This window comes from Stegostoma tigrinum, chromosome 6 (assembly GCF_030684315.1).
Source record: "Stegostoma tigrinum isolate sSteTig4 chromosome 6, sSteTig4.hap1, whole genome shotgun sequence".
Lineage (NCBI taxonomy): Eukaryota > Metazoa > Chordata > Chondrichthyes > Orectolobiformes > Stegostomatidae > Stegostoma > Stegostoma tigrinum.
The window spans coordinates 91170182-91186090 of record NC_081359.1 but is presented as its reverse complement, the minus strand read 5'-3'; the positions used below and the strand labels follow the sequence as shown (position 1 = coordinate 91186090).

The 15909-nt window shown below is 45.3% G+C and overlaps 1 protein-coding gene across 3 annotated transcripts in view; it reads right to left on the bottom strand.

The window, feature by feature from the left end:
* Positions 1-15909, bottom strand: part of LOC125453462 (rho guanine nucleotide exchange factor 17-like) — a 457467-nt gene that overhangs the window by 129522 nt on the left and 312036 nt on the right. For all 3 annotated transcript variants that reach the window (XM_048533100.2, XM_048533099.2, XM_048533101.2), the window contains exons 4-5: positions 11008-11124; positions 5524-5616 (exon numbers count right to left, since the gene is read on the bottom strand). In XM_048533100.2, coding sequence (XP_048389057.1) covers positions 5524-5616; positions 11008-11124 — 210 coding nt within the window. The remainder of the gene's footprint in view (positions 1-5523; positions 5617-11007; positions 11125-15909) is intronic.

Below are 15909 nucleotides of genomic sequence, written 5' to 3'. Positions count from 1 at the left end.
CTTACTCTCTATGATATGTTAATATTAAATTAAATCCGAGTTAGCCCCACACCTACTTAAAATATTGGGACCATTTAGAGATGTGGCCAGTGATGCTGTGCCTGGGAGAGCATTTAACATAAACTCGAAACTGGTAAATGGTGTAATGTACAGTAACAGATCTAAACAGGTCGATACTTCTGAGTAAAGGCACAGGCTGATGGGTGAACAAAATCATTCCAAGCACACAAAACTACTTTAATATCGAATTAGAACTCGTTGCTGAAACATCTCAGTGTTGTGGCTTTAGTGCGCACAACACACTGAATAGATAGCAAGGACTACAGATGCTGGATTCAGAGTCAGTGGAGCTGGATGAACACAGCCGGTCAGGCAGCATCAGAGGAGCAGGAAAGTCAATGTTTCAGGTCAGGATGAGGGGGCCCCACCCAAAACATTGACACTCCTGCTCCTCTGATGCTGCCAGACCTGCTGTGTTCATCCAGCTCTGCACTGTATTGAATAAAACACACTGAATTACTTCTTTCACTGACTCCATGAAATCCTCAGCAGCTTCACAAAGTGTGTGCAATAACAATAGTGCTTACCTCAATAGCAAGTGAGCAACAAACAGCAGCCTGCATTTATAAAGCACCTTTAAAGCTGTAAAAACTCCCAAGATGCTTCACAGTGTTGGCAAACATTTTTATATCACATGACATGAAGTATTAGAACAGGTGGAGAGAGAGAGACAGAAAACAGAAAGGAAAAAAGGAAGGAGTGAGGAAGGAAGCAAAGAGGAAAACAGGAGAAGTAGAGTGAAGAAGGGAGGAAAGGGAAGGATGGCGAGACAGGAAGGAAAGAACAAAGCAGAGCAGAGGTAGAAAGCAGAATGTTTTAGGGAGGGAATTTCTGAGTTTGAAACTAGGGAATTAAAGGTGCACCACAAATAGTGTATTAATGAAGATCAGTGGAGAGGACATGAGAGGTGGTATATGTTGGATTGTTACAGTAAAGGCGTTTGTTATTGGTGAGGCTGTTGGATTTTTGACTTCTTTTACAAGTTGCCTGTGATTACCCACGGAATACAGTTAATCTCAGCAAATCACAGGGTGGTGAGCAGATAATCCAGGCTGGAGTGTTTTAAAATGTTTCCCTGTTACCAGAGGGTGCACTACATCTCAGTGTTACCGTACAAAGTTACTGCAGGTCACCTCACAGTTGGCACAAGATTTACTCATACAAAGAAGCAATCCATCAGGATAAACCTTGCAAAATATGGTTCCAGATTTATAAATTATTCCATTAAAATTAGTACAACTGGAGTCTAACAACAGTCGTAGGGGAAATAAATAAATCTTCTGAAAAATGTTGGTGCAGAACACATAAAATACTTGTTGCATTGCCAACATCCCTGAGCTGGCAATTTCAGAGCATGGGTTCAGCAGTGAACTGAAAGGCTAACATTATCTCAAGATAACAAACTCATCTAAACTGAAAGCAGAGATCACAACACAAATGTTCCTTCTGGGATTTTCTGAAAGCAATTTTCAAAACTTTTGTAATCCAGCAGCCTCTCATGACAGCATCACTCACCAAACGCATTGGTAAGCTTTTGTAACATTCTTTCATGTGTTGTAAACAGCACTGGCTCTCTCTCGGTCACTCCAGAGGGTTGTCAATGACATTGCTTCCAAACTCACATGTTGGCCAGGCTCGGTAAAGCCTAGGACTTTACATGAAAAGAAGTCTAGGACTTAGAATACACCTCCTCCCACCCACCCCCCTGCAAAAATTCCATCCCCTATTCCCAATTCCTTTGCCTCCACCGCATCTGCTCCAAGGATGAGGCATTCCACTCCCGCACATCTCAGATGTCCTTGTTTGTCAAGGGCCGCAACATCCCCCCCCTCAATGGTCGAGAACCCCCTTGACCGTGTCTCCCGCTTCCCGCAACTCATCCCTCACACCCCACCGCAATAAAAAGACGAAAACAGAATCCTCCTCGTCCTCACATACCAGCCCACCAACCTCCGGATACAACGCATCATCCTCCGACACTTCCGCCATCTGCAATCCAACCCCGCCACCAAAGACATTTTTCCATCCCCACACTTACCTGCTTTCTGGAGAGACCACTCTCTCCGTGACTCCCTTGTCTGCTCCATGCTCCCCTCCAACCCCACTACAGCTGACACTTTTCACTGCAACCGCAGGAAGTGCTACACCTGCCCCTACATCTAACCTCCCAACCCCATCCCAGGCCCCAAGAAGACTTTCCACATCAAGCAGATGTTCACCTGCAGATCTGCTGATGTGGTATACTGCATCTGCTGTACACGGTGTGGCTTCCTCTACATTGGGGAAACCAAGCGGAGGCTTGGGGACCACTTTGCAGAACACCTACACTCAGTTCGCACTAAACTGCACCTCCCAGTCTCGAACTATTTCAACTCCCCCTCCCATTCTGCAAATAACATGTCCATCCTGGGCCTCCTGTAGTGCCACAATGATATTACCCGAAGGTTGCAGGAACAGCAACTCATAATCTGCTTGGGAGCTCTGCAGCCTAATGGTATCAATGTGGACTTCACAAGCTTCAAAATCTCCCCTCCCGCAACCGCATTCCAAAACCAACCCAGCTTGTTTCCGCCTCCCTAACCTGTTCTTCCTCCCACCTAGATAACAAAGTGTAGAGCTGGATGAACACAGCAGGCCAAGCAGCATCTTAGGAGCACAAAAGCTGACGTTTCGGGCCTAGACACTTCATCAGACATGGGGGAGGGGAATAGGGTTTGGAAATAAATAAGGAGGGTGGGTGCAGAGAGAAGATGGATAGAGGAGAAGAGGCAGGCAAGTTAAAGGAGCGGGGATGGAGCCAGTAGAGGTGAATGTAAGTGGGAAGGCAGGGAGGGGATAGGTCAGTCTGGGGAGATCGGGCAGATCAGGGCGGTGGGATGAGGTTATTAGGAAGGAAATGGGGGATGCGGCTTGAGGTGGGAGGAGGGGATAGGTGAGAGGAAGAACAGGTTAGGGAGGCGGGGACGAACTGGGCTGGTTTTGGGATGCAGTAGGGGGAGGGGAGATTTTGAAGCTTGTGAAATCCATATTGATAACATTGGGCTGCTGTTGTTTTTTTGCGGAGCGAGCGAAGGTGTTCTGCAAAGCGGTCCCCAAGCCTCCACTTGGTTTTCCCAATGTAGGGGAGGCCACAACAGACACAGTGGATGCAGTATACCACATTAGCAGATGTGCAGGTGAACATCTGCTTGATGTGAAAATCATCTTGGCACCAGGGATGGAGCTGAGGGAGGAGGTTGCAGGTTTAGCACTTCCTGTGGTTGCAGTGAAAAGTGTCAGCTGAAGTGGGGTTTGTGGGGAGTGTGGAGTGGACAAGGGAGTAACGGAGAGAGTGGTCCCTCCAGAAAGCAGACAAGGGTGGGGATGGAAAAATATCTTTGGCCGTGGGTTCAGATTGTAGATGGCGGAAGTGTCAGAGGATGATGCACTGGATCCGGAGGTTGGTGGGATGATATGTGACGACAAGGGAGATATTCTTTTGGTGGCTATTGTGGGAACGGGGTGTGAGGGATGAGTTGCGGGAAATGCAGGAGACATGGTCGAGGGCATTCTTGACCACTGCAGGTATGGGGGAATGTTGCGGTCCTTGAAAAACGAGAATATCTGAGATGTACGGAGTGGAATGCCTCATCCTGGGAGCAGATGCGGTGGAGGCAAAGGAATTGAGAACAGGGGGTGGCATTTTTGCAGGATGGTGGGTGAGAGGAGGTGTATTCTGGTTAGCTGTGGGAGTTGGTGGGCTTGAAATGGATATCAGTTTCTAGGTGGTTGCCTGAGATGGAGACAGAGAGGTCCAGGAAGGTGAGGGAGGTGTTAGAGATAATCTAGGTGAACTTGAGGTTGGGGTGGAAGCTGTTGGTGAAGTGGCTGAACTGTTCGAGCTTCTCATGGGAGCACGAGGCAGCACCGATACAGTCATCAATGTAATGGAGGAAGAGATGGGGTTTGACGCCAGTGTAGGTATGGAAGAGGGATTGTTCCACATAACCTACAAAGAGGCAGGCATAGCTTGATTACCCATGGCCACCCCCAATGTCTGTAGGAAGTGGGAGGAATCAAAAGAGAAGTTGTTGAGGGTGAGGACGAGTTCGGCTGGGCGGATGAAGGTATCAGTAGAGGGGGACTGGTCGGGCCTGTGGGACAGGAAGAAGCGGAGGGCCTTGAAGCCATCTGCATGGGGAATGCGGGTGTATAGGGACTGGACGTGAAAATGAGGTGTTGGGGGCCAGGGAATATGAAGTTCTGGAGGAGGTGGAGGGCGTGGGTGGCGTCACAGGGATAGGTAGGGAGTTCCTGGACCAAGGGGGAGAATGAAGGGTCTAGGCTCAAAACGTCAGCTTTTGTGCTCCTGAGATGCTGATTGGCCTGCTGTGTTCATCCTTCACACTTTATTATCGGGGAGAAAATGGAGTCCAGAAAGGTGGAGATGAGTTCGGTAGGGCAGGAACAGATGGAGACAATGGATCAACCAGGGCAGGCAGGCTTGTGGATTTTGGGAAGGAGATAGGTTAAGGGTTAGGGTTAGGATTAAGGTTAGGGGCTCCTCCTCTCACCTCAAGCCCCACCCCATCTCCTATCTACTAACCTCATCCCGCCCCCTTGACCTGTCCGTCCTCCCCGGACTGATCTATCTCCACCCTACCTACCCACCAACACTCACCTTTACTGGCTCCATCCCCGCCTCTTTGACCTACTGTCTCCTCTCCACCTATTTTCTCCTCTATCCATCTTTTACCTTCTTCCCCTTCTCTCCCGATTTATTTCAGAACCTCCTTCCCCTCCCCCATTTCTGAAGAAGGGTCTAGACCCAAAATGTCAGCTTTTCTGCTCCCATGATGCTGCTTGGCCTGCTGTGTTCATCCAGCTCTACTCAAAGTGTTACCTCACTGTTATCTCAAAGTGTAGGACTTCCTTTTCAAAAGCACATCCGTGGACCAGGAGAGTTTTTGCAACAGCCAATGAAAGTTTCATGGTCATCATTGCCAAAAATAGCTTTATCTGATTTATTGATTAAATTGAAACAGCTGCCACAGTGGGATTTCAGCCTTTGTCCTGAAGCATTACCCAGGGCCATTAATCCAGTGACATTAAAACGACAGTATCATCTCCCCCAGCTGCTCATTTAAGCTGAAGATGAAAGTCAATGATTGTCAATAAATGAGCTGACATCTGTGCTACAATAAGAATGGCTGAAGTCCCACTTCTTGTCATTACATTCCCTGCATTACACCATTCAGGCAGATAACCCAGAAAGTGAATGTTCCAAATGATCAAAATTATACTTCAAGCTGAACATATTATTTCGTTTTACACACATACAAACAATTAAACCTTGAGATTGTCATATTCTGCCATCCGTACTATATTATGCAATTTCCTGCTTGCATCAGGTGGTCAGTATTTTCTAAGTTAGTTGGCTTCCTTTTTATACTGTTTTTCAATTTTGATCTTACACTTTCTTACCTTTATCAGAAGTTCATACCGGGGAATTCGCTGAACCGGTTTGATCATTAAATCAGACAGAGCTTGCTTCTCTTTGTTCTCCCTCATGCTTTGCTGCAACATAAGAAAAAGTTCACAGAATGGCACAGAAAAGATGGCATTCTGTCCACTGTACTGGCACTGCCTCATTAAATGGGCATTATTACTGTGAGCTAATCCTACTTTTACCCAGACCTTTGATCATGAAGGAATTTGAGCACCGTATTTTTATGCAAATAATCATCCAATGCCCTTTCGAATTTCTCAATTGAATTTGCCTCCAACACACTTCCAGGCAATACACCCTAACTACTTGCTGAGTGAAAACGTTTTTAGATCTTTTCCTCACTTCACCCTTTTTTTTTAAACAGATCACTTTAAATATACATTCTCAGAACAAAAACAGAAGTTGCAGGTCTGGCAGCATCTGTGAAGAAAAAAAATCAGAGTTAACATTTTGGGTCCCCTGAAGGGTCATTGGATATGAAACGTTAACTCCAATTTCTCTTCACAGATGCTGCCAGATCTTCTGAGCTTTTCCAGCAACTTCAGTTCTCGTTCCTGATTTACAGCATCTGCAGTCCGTTTGGTTTTTATACATCCTCTTGACCTTGTTCTTCAAGTATGAGGAGTGTCAGTTTCCTCACAATGCCTTGTAACAACACATTAACAATCCACAAATCACAAGTTGGATGGAATCTTACACTTCTCACAAATAATCACTATTGAATCAATTTCTGCATTTGCTGCCAGGATGCCCATCTTGCCAAAGGCAGTCAATGAAGGGTTTTCCCGGACGGGTTGGACAGTTGTAGCTGCACACCGCTGATCCATGCTGCTTTGGTGGGACAGGGAGCAGGCTTGTAGCAAGGAAATGAGGTCTCACGGATCTCGTCCTTCCCCACACCTCAGACCAGCTACATGCAGGCTTTAAAATTGGCATGGAGTCAGTCAATTTCTGATCAGCCTAAAACAGGTCACTTCATTACTCAAATGAACTACCCACTACTAAAGGGAGGATTGCCATTACCCATGGCAACCTGTTTTCAACAAGATTGTGTCACTGAACAGCTCAACTCATTCCAAAATCCCCTCTCAGTCTACCTTCAAGGCACTGTCCTCAGGATCAGGAAGATGTGTCTCTCTCGAAGGGCACTAAGATATTCTACCACACAAGGAGATGGAGAAGTCGGTCCCAGTCAGTCTTTATGCTCCATCTTGCTTTGCTTATTGGGTGGGAAGCAGGGCCAGGAATGATGGGAATCCATTGCTCAGCAAATGAATTTTAATAATCCAAACACTTTTCTAACTTGTTCTGGCCTTCAGCTCGACTCATGCCATGGCCAATTTGAGATTTACGGAATCTTTCCTTTATAAAGATCATACAAAGACAGCAGCCAGAGCAATGATTGCCAGGTCTGGCCAACTCACAGCACCTTCACAGGTATGCTATCTCCTCCATCCTGTCACTCACCTCTGGACCATACATTGCCTAGCTGATCCGTCCCTTCTGTATTTCATGCTTACACATCCTCATAAATGCCAATCAGTAGATGGTTGGCACTGGGGTGTGTTTGCTACCCAGGAGTGAGCCTACCACCAGATTCCTGCAACAGCCAGTTGTAGCTTGTAATGTTGTATACAGTGGGGAAGTCAGAATCACCTTATTCCCAAATCAGTCCTGCCTCCAACCAACTCCATTACTCTGTCAACTCCATGCATTTCCAACCTGTCACTTCTTATCCTTTTTTTAAGTACTGTCACTGGCCAGAGACATTACAAACACTGCTCAAAATGGGGCAAATAGTTATAGCCTCAGAGTGAGTCAGCCCCACCACCTACGGACACACAATAATTGAGTTAGTCCCATTGTACCCCCATCACTAATCCACATCGATCCATTTCCAGCCCCATCACGAATCCACATCGATCCATTTCCAGCCCCACCACTAATCCACATCAATCCATTTCCAGCCCCATCATTAATTCACATCGATCCATTTCTAGCCCCATCACTAATCCACATCGATTCATTTCGAGCCCCATCTCAAATCCACATCAATCCATTTCCAGCCCAATCTCGAATCCGCATCGATCCATTTCCAGCCCAATCACTAATCCACATCGATCCATTTCCAGCCCCATCACTAATCCACATCGATCCATTTCCAGCCCCATCACTAACTCACATCAATCCACTTCCAGCCCCATCTCTAATCCACATCGATCCATTTCCAGCCCCACCACTAATCCACATCAATCCATTTCCAGCCCCATCATTAATTCACATCGATCCATTTCTAGCCCCATCACTAATCCACATCGATTCATTTCGAGCCCCATCTCAAATCCACATCAATCCATTTCCAGCCCAATCTCGAATCCGCATCGATCCATTTCCAGCCCAATCACTAATCCACATCGATCCATTTCCAGCCCCATCACTAATCCACATCGATCCATTTCCAGCCCCATCACTAACTCACATCAATCCACTTCCAGCCCCATCACTAATCCACATCGATCCATTTCTAGCCCTGTCACTAATCCACATCGATCCATTTCTAGCCCTGTCACTGATCCACATCGATCCATTTCTAGCCCTGTCACTGATCCACATCGATCCATTTCCAGCCCAATCACTAATCCACATCGATCCATTTCCAGCCCAATCACTAATCCACATCGATCCATTTCCAGCCCCATCTCTAATCCACATCGATCCATTTCCAGCCGCACCACTAATCCACATCGATCCATTTCTAGCCCTGTCACTGATCCACTTCGATCCATTTCCAGCCCCATCACTAATCCACATCGATCCATTTTTAGCCCCATCACTAATCCACATCGATTCATTTCCAGCCCCATTTGAAATCCACATCGATCCATTTCCAGCCCTGTCACTAATCCACATCAATCCATTTCCAGCCCAATCTCGAATCCGCATCGATCCATTTCCAGCCCAATCACTAATCCACATCGATCCATTTCCAGCCCCACCACTAATCCACATCGATCCATTTCCAACCCACCACTAATCCACATCAATCCATTTCCAGCCCCACCACTAATCCACATCGATCCATTTCCAGCACTATCTCTAATCCACATCGATCCATTTCCAGACCCATCACTAATCCACATCGATTCATTTCCAGCCCAATCTCAAATCCACATCATTCCATTTCCAGCCCCATCACTAATCCACATCAATCCATTTCCAGCCCAATCTCTAATCCACATCAATCCATTTCCAGCCCAATCACTAATCCACATCAATCCATTTCCAGCCCCATCTCTAATCCACATCGATCCATTTCCAGCCCTATCTCTAATCCACATCGATCCGTTTCCAGCCCAATCACTAATCCACATCAATCCATTTCCAGCCCCATCTCTAATCCACATCGATCCATTTCCAGCCCAATCACTAATCCACATTGATCCATTTCCAGCCCCATCACTAACTCACATCAATCCATTTCTAGACCCATCTCTAATCCACATCTATCCATTTCCAGCCCCACTACTAATCCACATCGATCCATTTCCATCCCCATCACTAATCCACATCGATCCATTTCCAGTCCCATCACTAATCCACATCAATCCATTTCTAGCCCTGTCACTAATCCACATCTTTCCATTTCCAGCCCCATCACTAATCCACATCGATTCATTTCCAGCCCAATCTCAAATCCACATCAATCCATTTCCAGCCCAGTCACTAATCCACATTAATCCATTTCCAGCCCAATCTCTAATCCACATCGATCCATTTCCAGCCCAATCACTAATCCACATCGATCCATTTCCAGCCCAATCTCTAATCCACATCGATCCATTTCCAGCCCAATCACTAATCCACATCGATCCATTTCCAGCTCCATCACTAACTCACATCAATCCATTTCCAGACCCATCTCTAATCCACATCTATCCATTTCCAGCCCCACCACTAATCCACATCGATCCATTTCCAGCCCCATCACTAATCCACATCGATCCATTTCCAGTCCCATCACTAATCCACATCAATCCATTTCTAGCCCTGTCACTAATCCACATCTTTCCATTTCCAGCCCCATCACTAATCCACATCGATTCATTTCCAGCCCAATCTCAAATCCACATCAATCCATTTCCAGCCACATCACTAATCCACATTAATCCATTTTCAGCCCAATCTCTAATCTACATCGATCCATTTCCAGCCCCATCACAAATCCACATCGATCCATTTCCAGCCCCATCACTAATCCACATCGATTCATTTCCAGCCCCATCACTAATCCACATTGATCGATTTCCAGCCCCATCACTAATCCACATCGATCCATTTCCAGTCCCATCACTAATCCACATCAATCCATTTCTAGCCCTGTCACTAATCCACATCTTTCCATTTCCAGCCCCATCACTAATCCACATCGATTCATTTCCAGCCCAATCTCAAATCCACATCAATCCATTTCCAGCCCAGTCACTAATCCACATTAATCCATTTCCAGCCCAATCTCTAATCCACATTAATCCATTTCCAGCCCAATCTCTAATCCACATCGATCCATTTCCAGCCCAATCTCTAATCCACATCGATCCATTTCCAGCCCAATCACTAATCCACATCGATCCATTTCCAGCCCCATCACTAATCCACATCGATCCATTTCCAGCCCATCTCTAATCCACATCGATCCATTTCAAGCCCCATCACTAATCCACATCGATCCATTTCCAGCCCCATCTCTAATCCACATCGATCCATTTCCAGCCCCATCACTAATCCACATCAATCCATTTCCAGCCCCATCACTAATCCACATTGATCCATTTCTAGACCCATCACTAATCCATATCGATCCATTTCCAGCCCAATCACTAATCCTCATTGATCCATTTCTAGCCCTGTCACTAATCCACATCGATCCATTTCCAGCCCCATCACTAATCCACATCAATCCATTTCGAGCCACATCACTAATCCACATCGATCCATTTCCAGCCCCATCACTAATCCACATCGATCCATTTCTAGCCCCGTCACTAATCCACATCGATTCATTTCCAGTCCCACCACTAATCCACATCGATCCATTTCCAGTCCCACCACTAATCCACATGAATCCATTTCCAGTCCCACCACTAATCCACATGAATCCATTTCCAGCCCCATCACTAATCCACATCGATTCAGTTCCACCCCATCTCTAATTCACATCGATCCATTTCCAGCGCCATCACTAATCCACATCAATCCATTTCCAGCGCCATCACTCATCCACATCAATCCATTTCCAGCCCCATCACTAATCCACATCGATCCATTTCCAGCCCCATCACTAATCCACATTGATCCATTTCCAGCCCCATCACTAATCCACATTGTTCCATGTCCAGCCCCATAACTAATCCACATCAATCTGCTTCCAATCCTGCTGCAGAATTTACCAAGGTCCTTACCTCCAAAAACTTAATAAATGCTGGTTTTGCATCCTTGGCCAGTCGCACAGCTTCTTTGGCATTAAGAAAGTTATCGATGTATGCAGAGTACGAATTGGCCAGTACATCCTTGGAGAACTGCAAAAGGAATACAGTTATTAATTGAAGTGACACATTGTGTAACTTCTTTGAAACAATTAGATTCATCACGGGGATCAAATGATATGTCATGTACATGCATGCATGGGGTTGATAGACTAAACTGGCAAGTGGCAAAAGTCTCCCAAGCACTAAAGGTACATCAGAACCTTGGGTTAACAGTTCAGTCGAAGCTGCAGGAAATAGGGACCTTTGCATCCCATACAGGCCACCTTCACATCAATCAAAAATATCATTTGCAAGTAGGTTCCTATTCCTTACTAATTAGAAAGAAAAGGGGAGAGACTAACATAAACAGGAGGAAGCTCTGCACAGTTAAAGATTTGGCCTGGGAATAGATACAGGCATCATAGCCATCAAAGAAGTATACAATGCAGGATAAGGCCATTCTACCCATTGTGTCTGTGACAGTATTTCAAAGAGTTATCAACTTAGTCACATGCCTGGGCACTATCATTTTGAAAATCTTTCCACTTAAAGCATTTAGCCGATTCCTTTTTTAGAGCTGCTTCTGAATCTGGTTCCACAATCCTATGAGGCAGTGCATTCCACATTGGAAGAGCTCACTGCCTAAAATAAATTCTTCTGACCTCCTTTCTATTTTCAACAACAAACCGATGTCCTCAGATCACTGAGCCTCCTGAAAGTGGAAACAGTTACTCAATATGAACTCCAACGAAACCCACGTTATCTACAGCATCTCTATACAAATCTTCCCTTCACATTCCTGGTTCTGAGAAAAACAATCCCAACTTCTCCAGCCCCTCAGCATCATGAGAATTACTTTCTAATTTTGTACAGCAGGAAGTTAAGCAGCTATTCCTGCCAAAGTGAATGAAGTGAGGGGGAGATTCAATGATGGCTGCCTGGTGCACGTGGATAGATCATTGACAGGACTCATCTGTTCCCAAAACGCCAAAAGCTACAATGGGAAAGGGAAGAGATTCACTGCAAAACCCAAAGTCAGAGAGTAATTTGCAGCACAAAAGGAGGCCCTCTGGCCTCTCCTGACTGGTCCACATTTCTTTTTGATATATTTTCCTAATCAACCAGCTCGGAGATGTTATTACCCACTTCTGGAGTAGCTGGGACTTGAACCTGGGTCGCCTGGCTCAGAGGCAGAGACACTATCACTGTACCACATGAACCCCTGATTGATCTTTATAGCCCTGTCTGACTGTTTCTTTCTGGAACAACGATAGTTTGAGTTTTCATCATGTTTGAGAGCAGTGAATTCCAGATCATCACATTCATTGCGCAAAGAAGTTCCTCCTCATATTCACCCCACTAAATCTTAAATCTTTGTCTTCTGGTTTATGAAATATCAGCTAGTGGGAACAGACTTTTCTTCTCTACCTTACCTAACCTGCCACATGACCATAAGATATAGCAGCAGAAATATGCCATTCAGCCCACCAACTCTGCTCTTTTATTCGATCATGTCTGATATGTTTTTCAATACCATTATTCTGCCTTATCCCTGTAACCCTTGATCCCCTTACTAATCAAGAAACTAGGTATCTTTGTCTTAAATACACGCAATGATTTGATCCCTGCTCATCCTTCTAAACTCCTTTGCGTACAGACCCAGCGTCCTCAAGTGCTTCTCATATGACAAGCCCCTCATTCTCTGGATAATTACAATAAACTTCATCTGGACCCCATTCAACACCAGCACCTCCTTCTTTAGATATATGGTCCAAAACTGCTCAGAATTTTCCTAATGTGGTCTGACCACAGGTTATGCAGCCTCGGCAGTACATCCCTACTCTTATATTCTAGCCCTCTCGAAATACACGCTAACATTGCATTTGCCTTTCTAACTGCCAAGTGAACCCGTTTAAGCTAGAACCTTCATTCTTCCTACCAAAGTGCATAACCTCACACTTTCCCCCAGTGTTTTCCATATGCCATTTCTTTGTCCACTCTTCTAGCCTGCCCTAGTCCTTCTGCAGCCTCTCTGCTTCCTCAATATGACCTGTCCCTCCACCCATCTTTATGTCATTTGCAAATGGAACAACAATGCCCTCAGTCACTCCATCCAGTCTGTTGCTGTATAACGTGAATAGTTCTGCCGCAAAACTGACACCTGTGGAACATTGTGAGGAAGGGTCACTGAACCCACAACGTATTATCGCTAGACTGTGAATCCAGATACCCAGATAATATTCTGGGGACCTGGGTTTGAATCCCGTCATGGCAGTTGGTGAAATTTGAATTCAATAAAATCTCTGGAAGTAAGAGTCTATGATGACCATGAATCCGTTGTCGATTGTTGGAAAAACCCATCTGGTTCACTTATGTCCTTTAGGGAAGGAGAATGCCATCCTTACCTGGCCTGGCCGACATGTGACTCCGGACCCACAGCAATGTGGTTGACAATTAACTGCCCTCTGGGCAATTACGGACGGACAGTAAATGCTGCCTGGCCAGTGATACCCTCATCCAGTGAATGAATAAAAGAAAACTCTTGATTTTTCTTCACTGATGCTGCCAGACCTGCTCAGCTTTGCCAGTAACTTCTGTTTCTGTCCCTGTGGAACTCCACTAATCACCAGCTGCCGTCCTGCAAAACACCTGTAATATCCCTACTCTCTGCTAGTCAGCCAATCCTCTACCTATACCAGTGCCTTGCCCCAAACGCCATCGGCTCTCAGCTTACTTAGCAACCAGTGCGGTATTTGTCAGAGGCTTTCTGGAAATCAAAATAGATCATAGGCACTGGCTTTCCTTTGTTTAAATTGATCAAGGAACAAAGAACAAAGAAAATTACAGCACAGGAACAGGCCCTTTGGCCCTCCAAGCCTGCGCCAATCGAGATCCTCTGTCTGACCTGTCATCTATTTTCTAACGGTCTGTGTCCATTTGCTCCCCGCCCATCCATGTACCTGTCCAAATATATCTTAAAAGACGCGAACGTGTCTGCGTCTACCACCTCCGCTGGCAATGCCTTCCAGGCACCCACCACCCTCTGCGTAAAGCACTTTCCACGCATATCTCCCTTAAACTTTCCTCCTCTCACTTTGAACTCATGACCCCTAGTAATGGAGTTCCCCACTCTGGGAAAAAGCTTCTTGCTATCCACCCTGAATATACCCCTCATGATTTTGTAGACCTCAATCAGGTCCACCCTCAATCTCTGTCTTTCTAATGAAAATAATCCTAATCTACTCAATCTCTCTTCATAGCTAGCACCCTCCATACCAGGCAACATGCTGATGAGCCTCCTATGCACCCTCTCCAAAGCATCCACACCCTTTTGGTAATGTGGCGACCAGAACTGCACACAGTACTCCAAATGTGGCCGAACCAAGGTCCTATACAACTGTAACATGACCTGCCAACTCTTGTACTCAATACCCCGTCCAATGAAGGGAAGCATGCCATATGCCTTCTTGACCACCCTATTGACCTGCATTGTCACCTTCAGGGAACAATGGACCTGAACACCCAGATCTCTCTGTTCATCAATTTTCCCTAGGACTTTTCCATTTACTGTATAGTTCGCCCTTGAATTTGATCTTCCAAAATGCATCACCTCGCATTTGCCCAGACTGCTCATTATCTCCTCAAAGAATGCTAACAGATTTGTCAAGCATGACCTCTCTTTGTGAAACCAAGCTGCCTTAGTTTTATTTTACCAAGCAATTCAATTTTCTTCTTAATAATGGGCTGTAAAATCTTACCAATAACTGAGGTCAGGCTAACCAGCCTATAATTTCCCATCTTCTACCTCCCTCCTTTCTTACATAGGGGTGTTACATTAGCCACTTTCCAGTCCTCTGGGACTCTCCCTGACTACAGTGATTTTTGAAAGACCACCACCAATGCCTCCACAATCTACTCAGCTATCTCCTCCAGAACTCTGGGGTGCAGTCCATCTGGTCCAGGTTATTTATCCACCGTCAGACCTTACAGCTTCCCCAGCACTTTATTCTTAGTAATCATTTACACTTCTATCAAAAGTCCTATGCTCGCAAGAAAATAACACAAACCTCTCCAACCTTTCAAGGTAACTAAAGTCTCCCATTCCTGGAACAATTCTGATAAATCTCTTCTACACATTCTCATCGACCCTTCTTTCCTTAAATTGTGCAGCCACAACTAGTATTAAATGCAATAACCTGGTTGTGGACTAACCAAAGCCTTACAAAGGTTCAGCATAACTTTCCTGCTTTCACACTCAATAACTTCAGGCCATTAAGTATATATTATACCTCATGTTTCTTCTGTCAAAATGCATCACTTCACACTTCTCTGTATGAAATTCCACTTACCTATCCATTCTATATCATGGTGGAGAGAATTGAAGTAAGAACAGGCAGTGATGTAAAACAGTGCGCAATTCATTACCACCCATTTTTGTGTTAGACAATGTTAATATCAACGCCACTGTGAATCTAATAAGGTTCAGATTCTGCTTGTAATTATCACCACACGAGGGCGCACTAGTGAAGCTATAAGAGAAGGAAATAGATCCCAGGCAGGATTTTCCCCACGGGCTTTCTATATAAACAGTTCCATAAAAGACAATAAGACAGTCTTTGATTTGTCTGACTTTAGTTTCAGTTCTAGTCGAAACCCAAGTCTATCCACATACATTCTGTGGTCGTATGAGAGAATCTCTGCCGAATGACCCTTTACTGATCTGATATGTGGTTTCCAATAGGCCAGCTGCTATGTTTTCCTGCTTTCTCATGTGAAGCTGTTATTTCCCGATGGTCTAAGGTGCAGGTACCCCCGGTGTCCCTGGCTTTGGGCCAT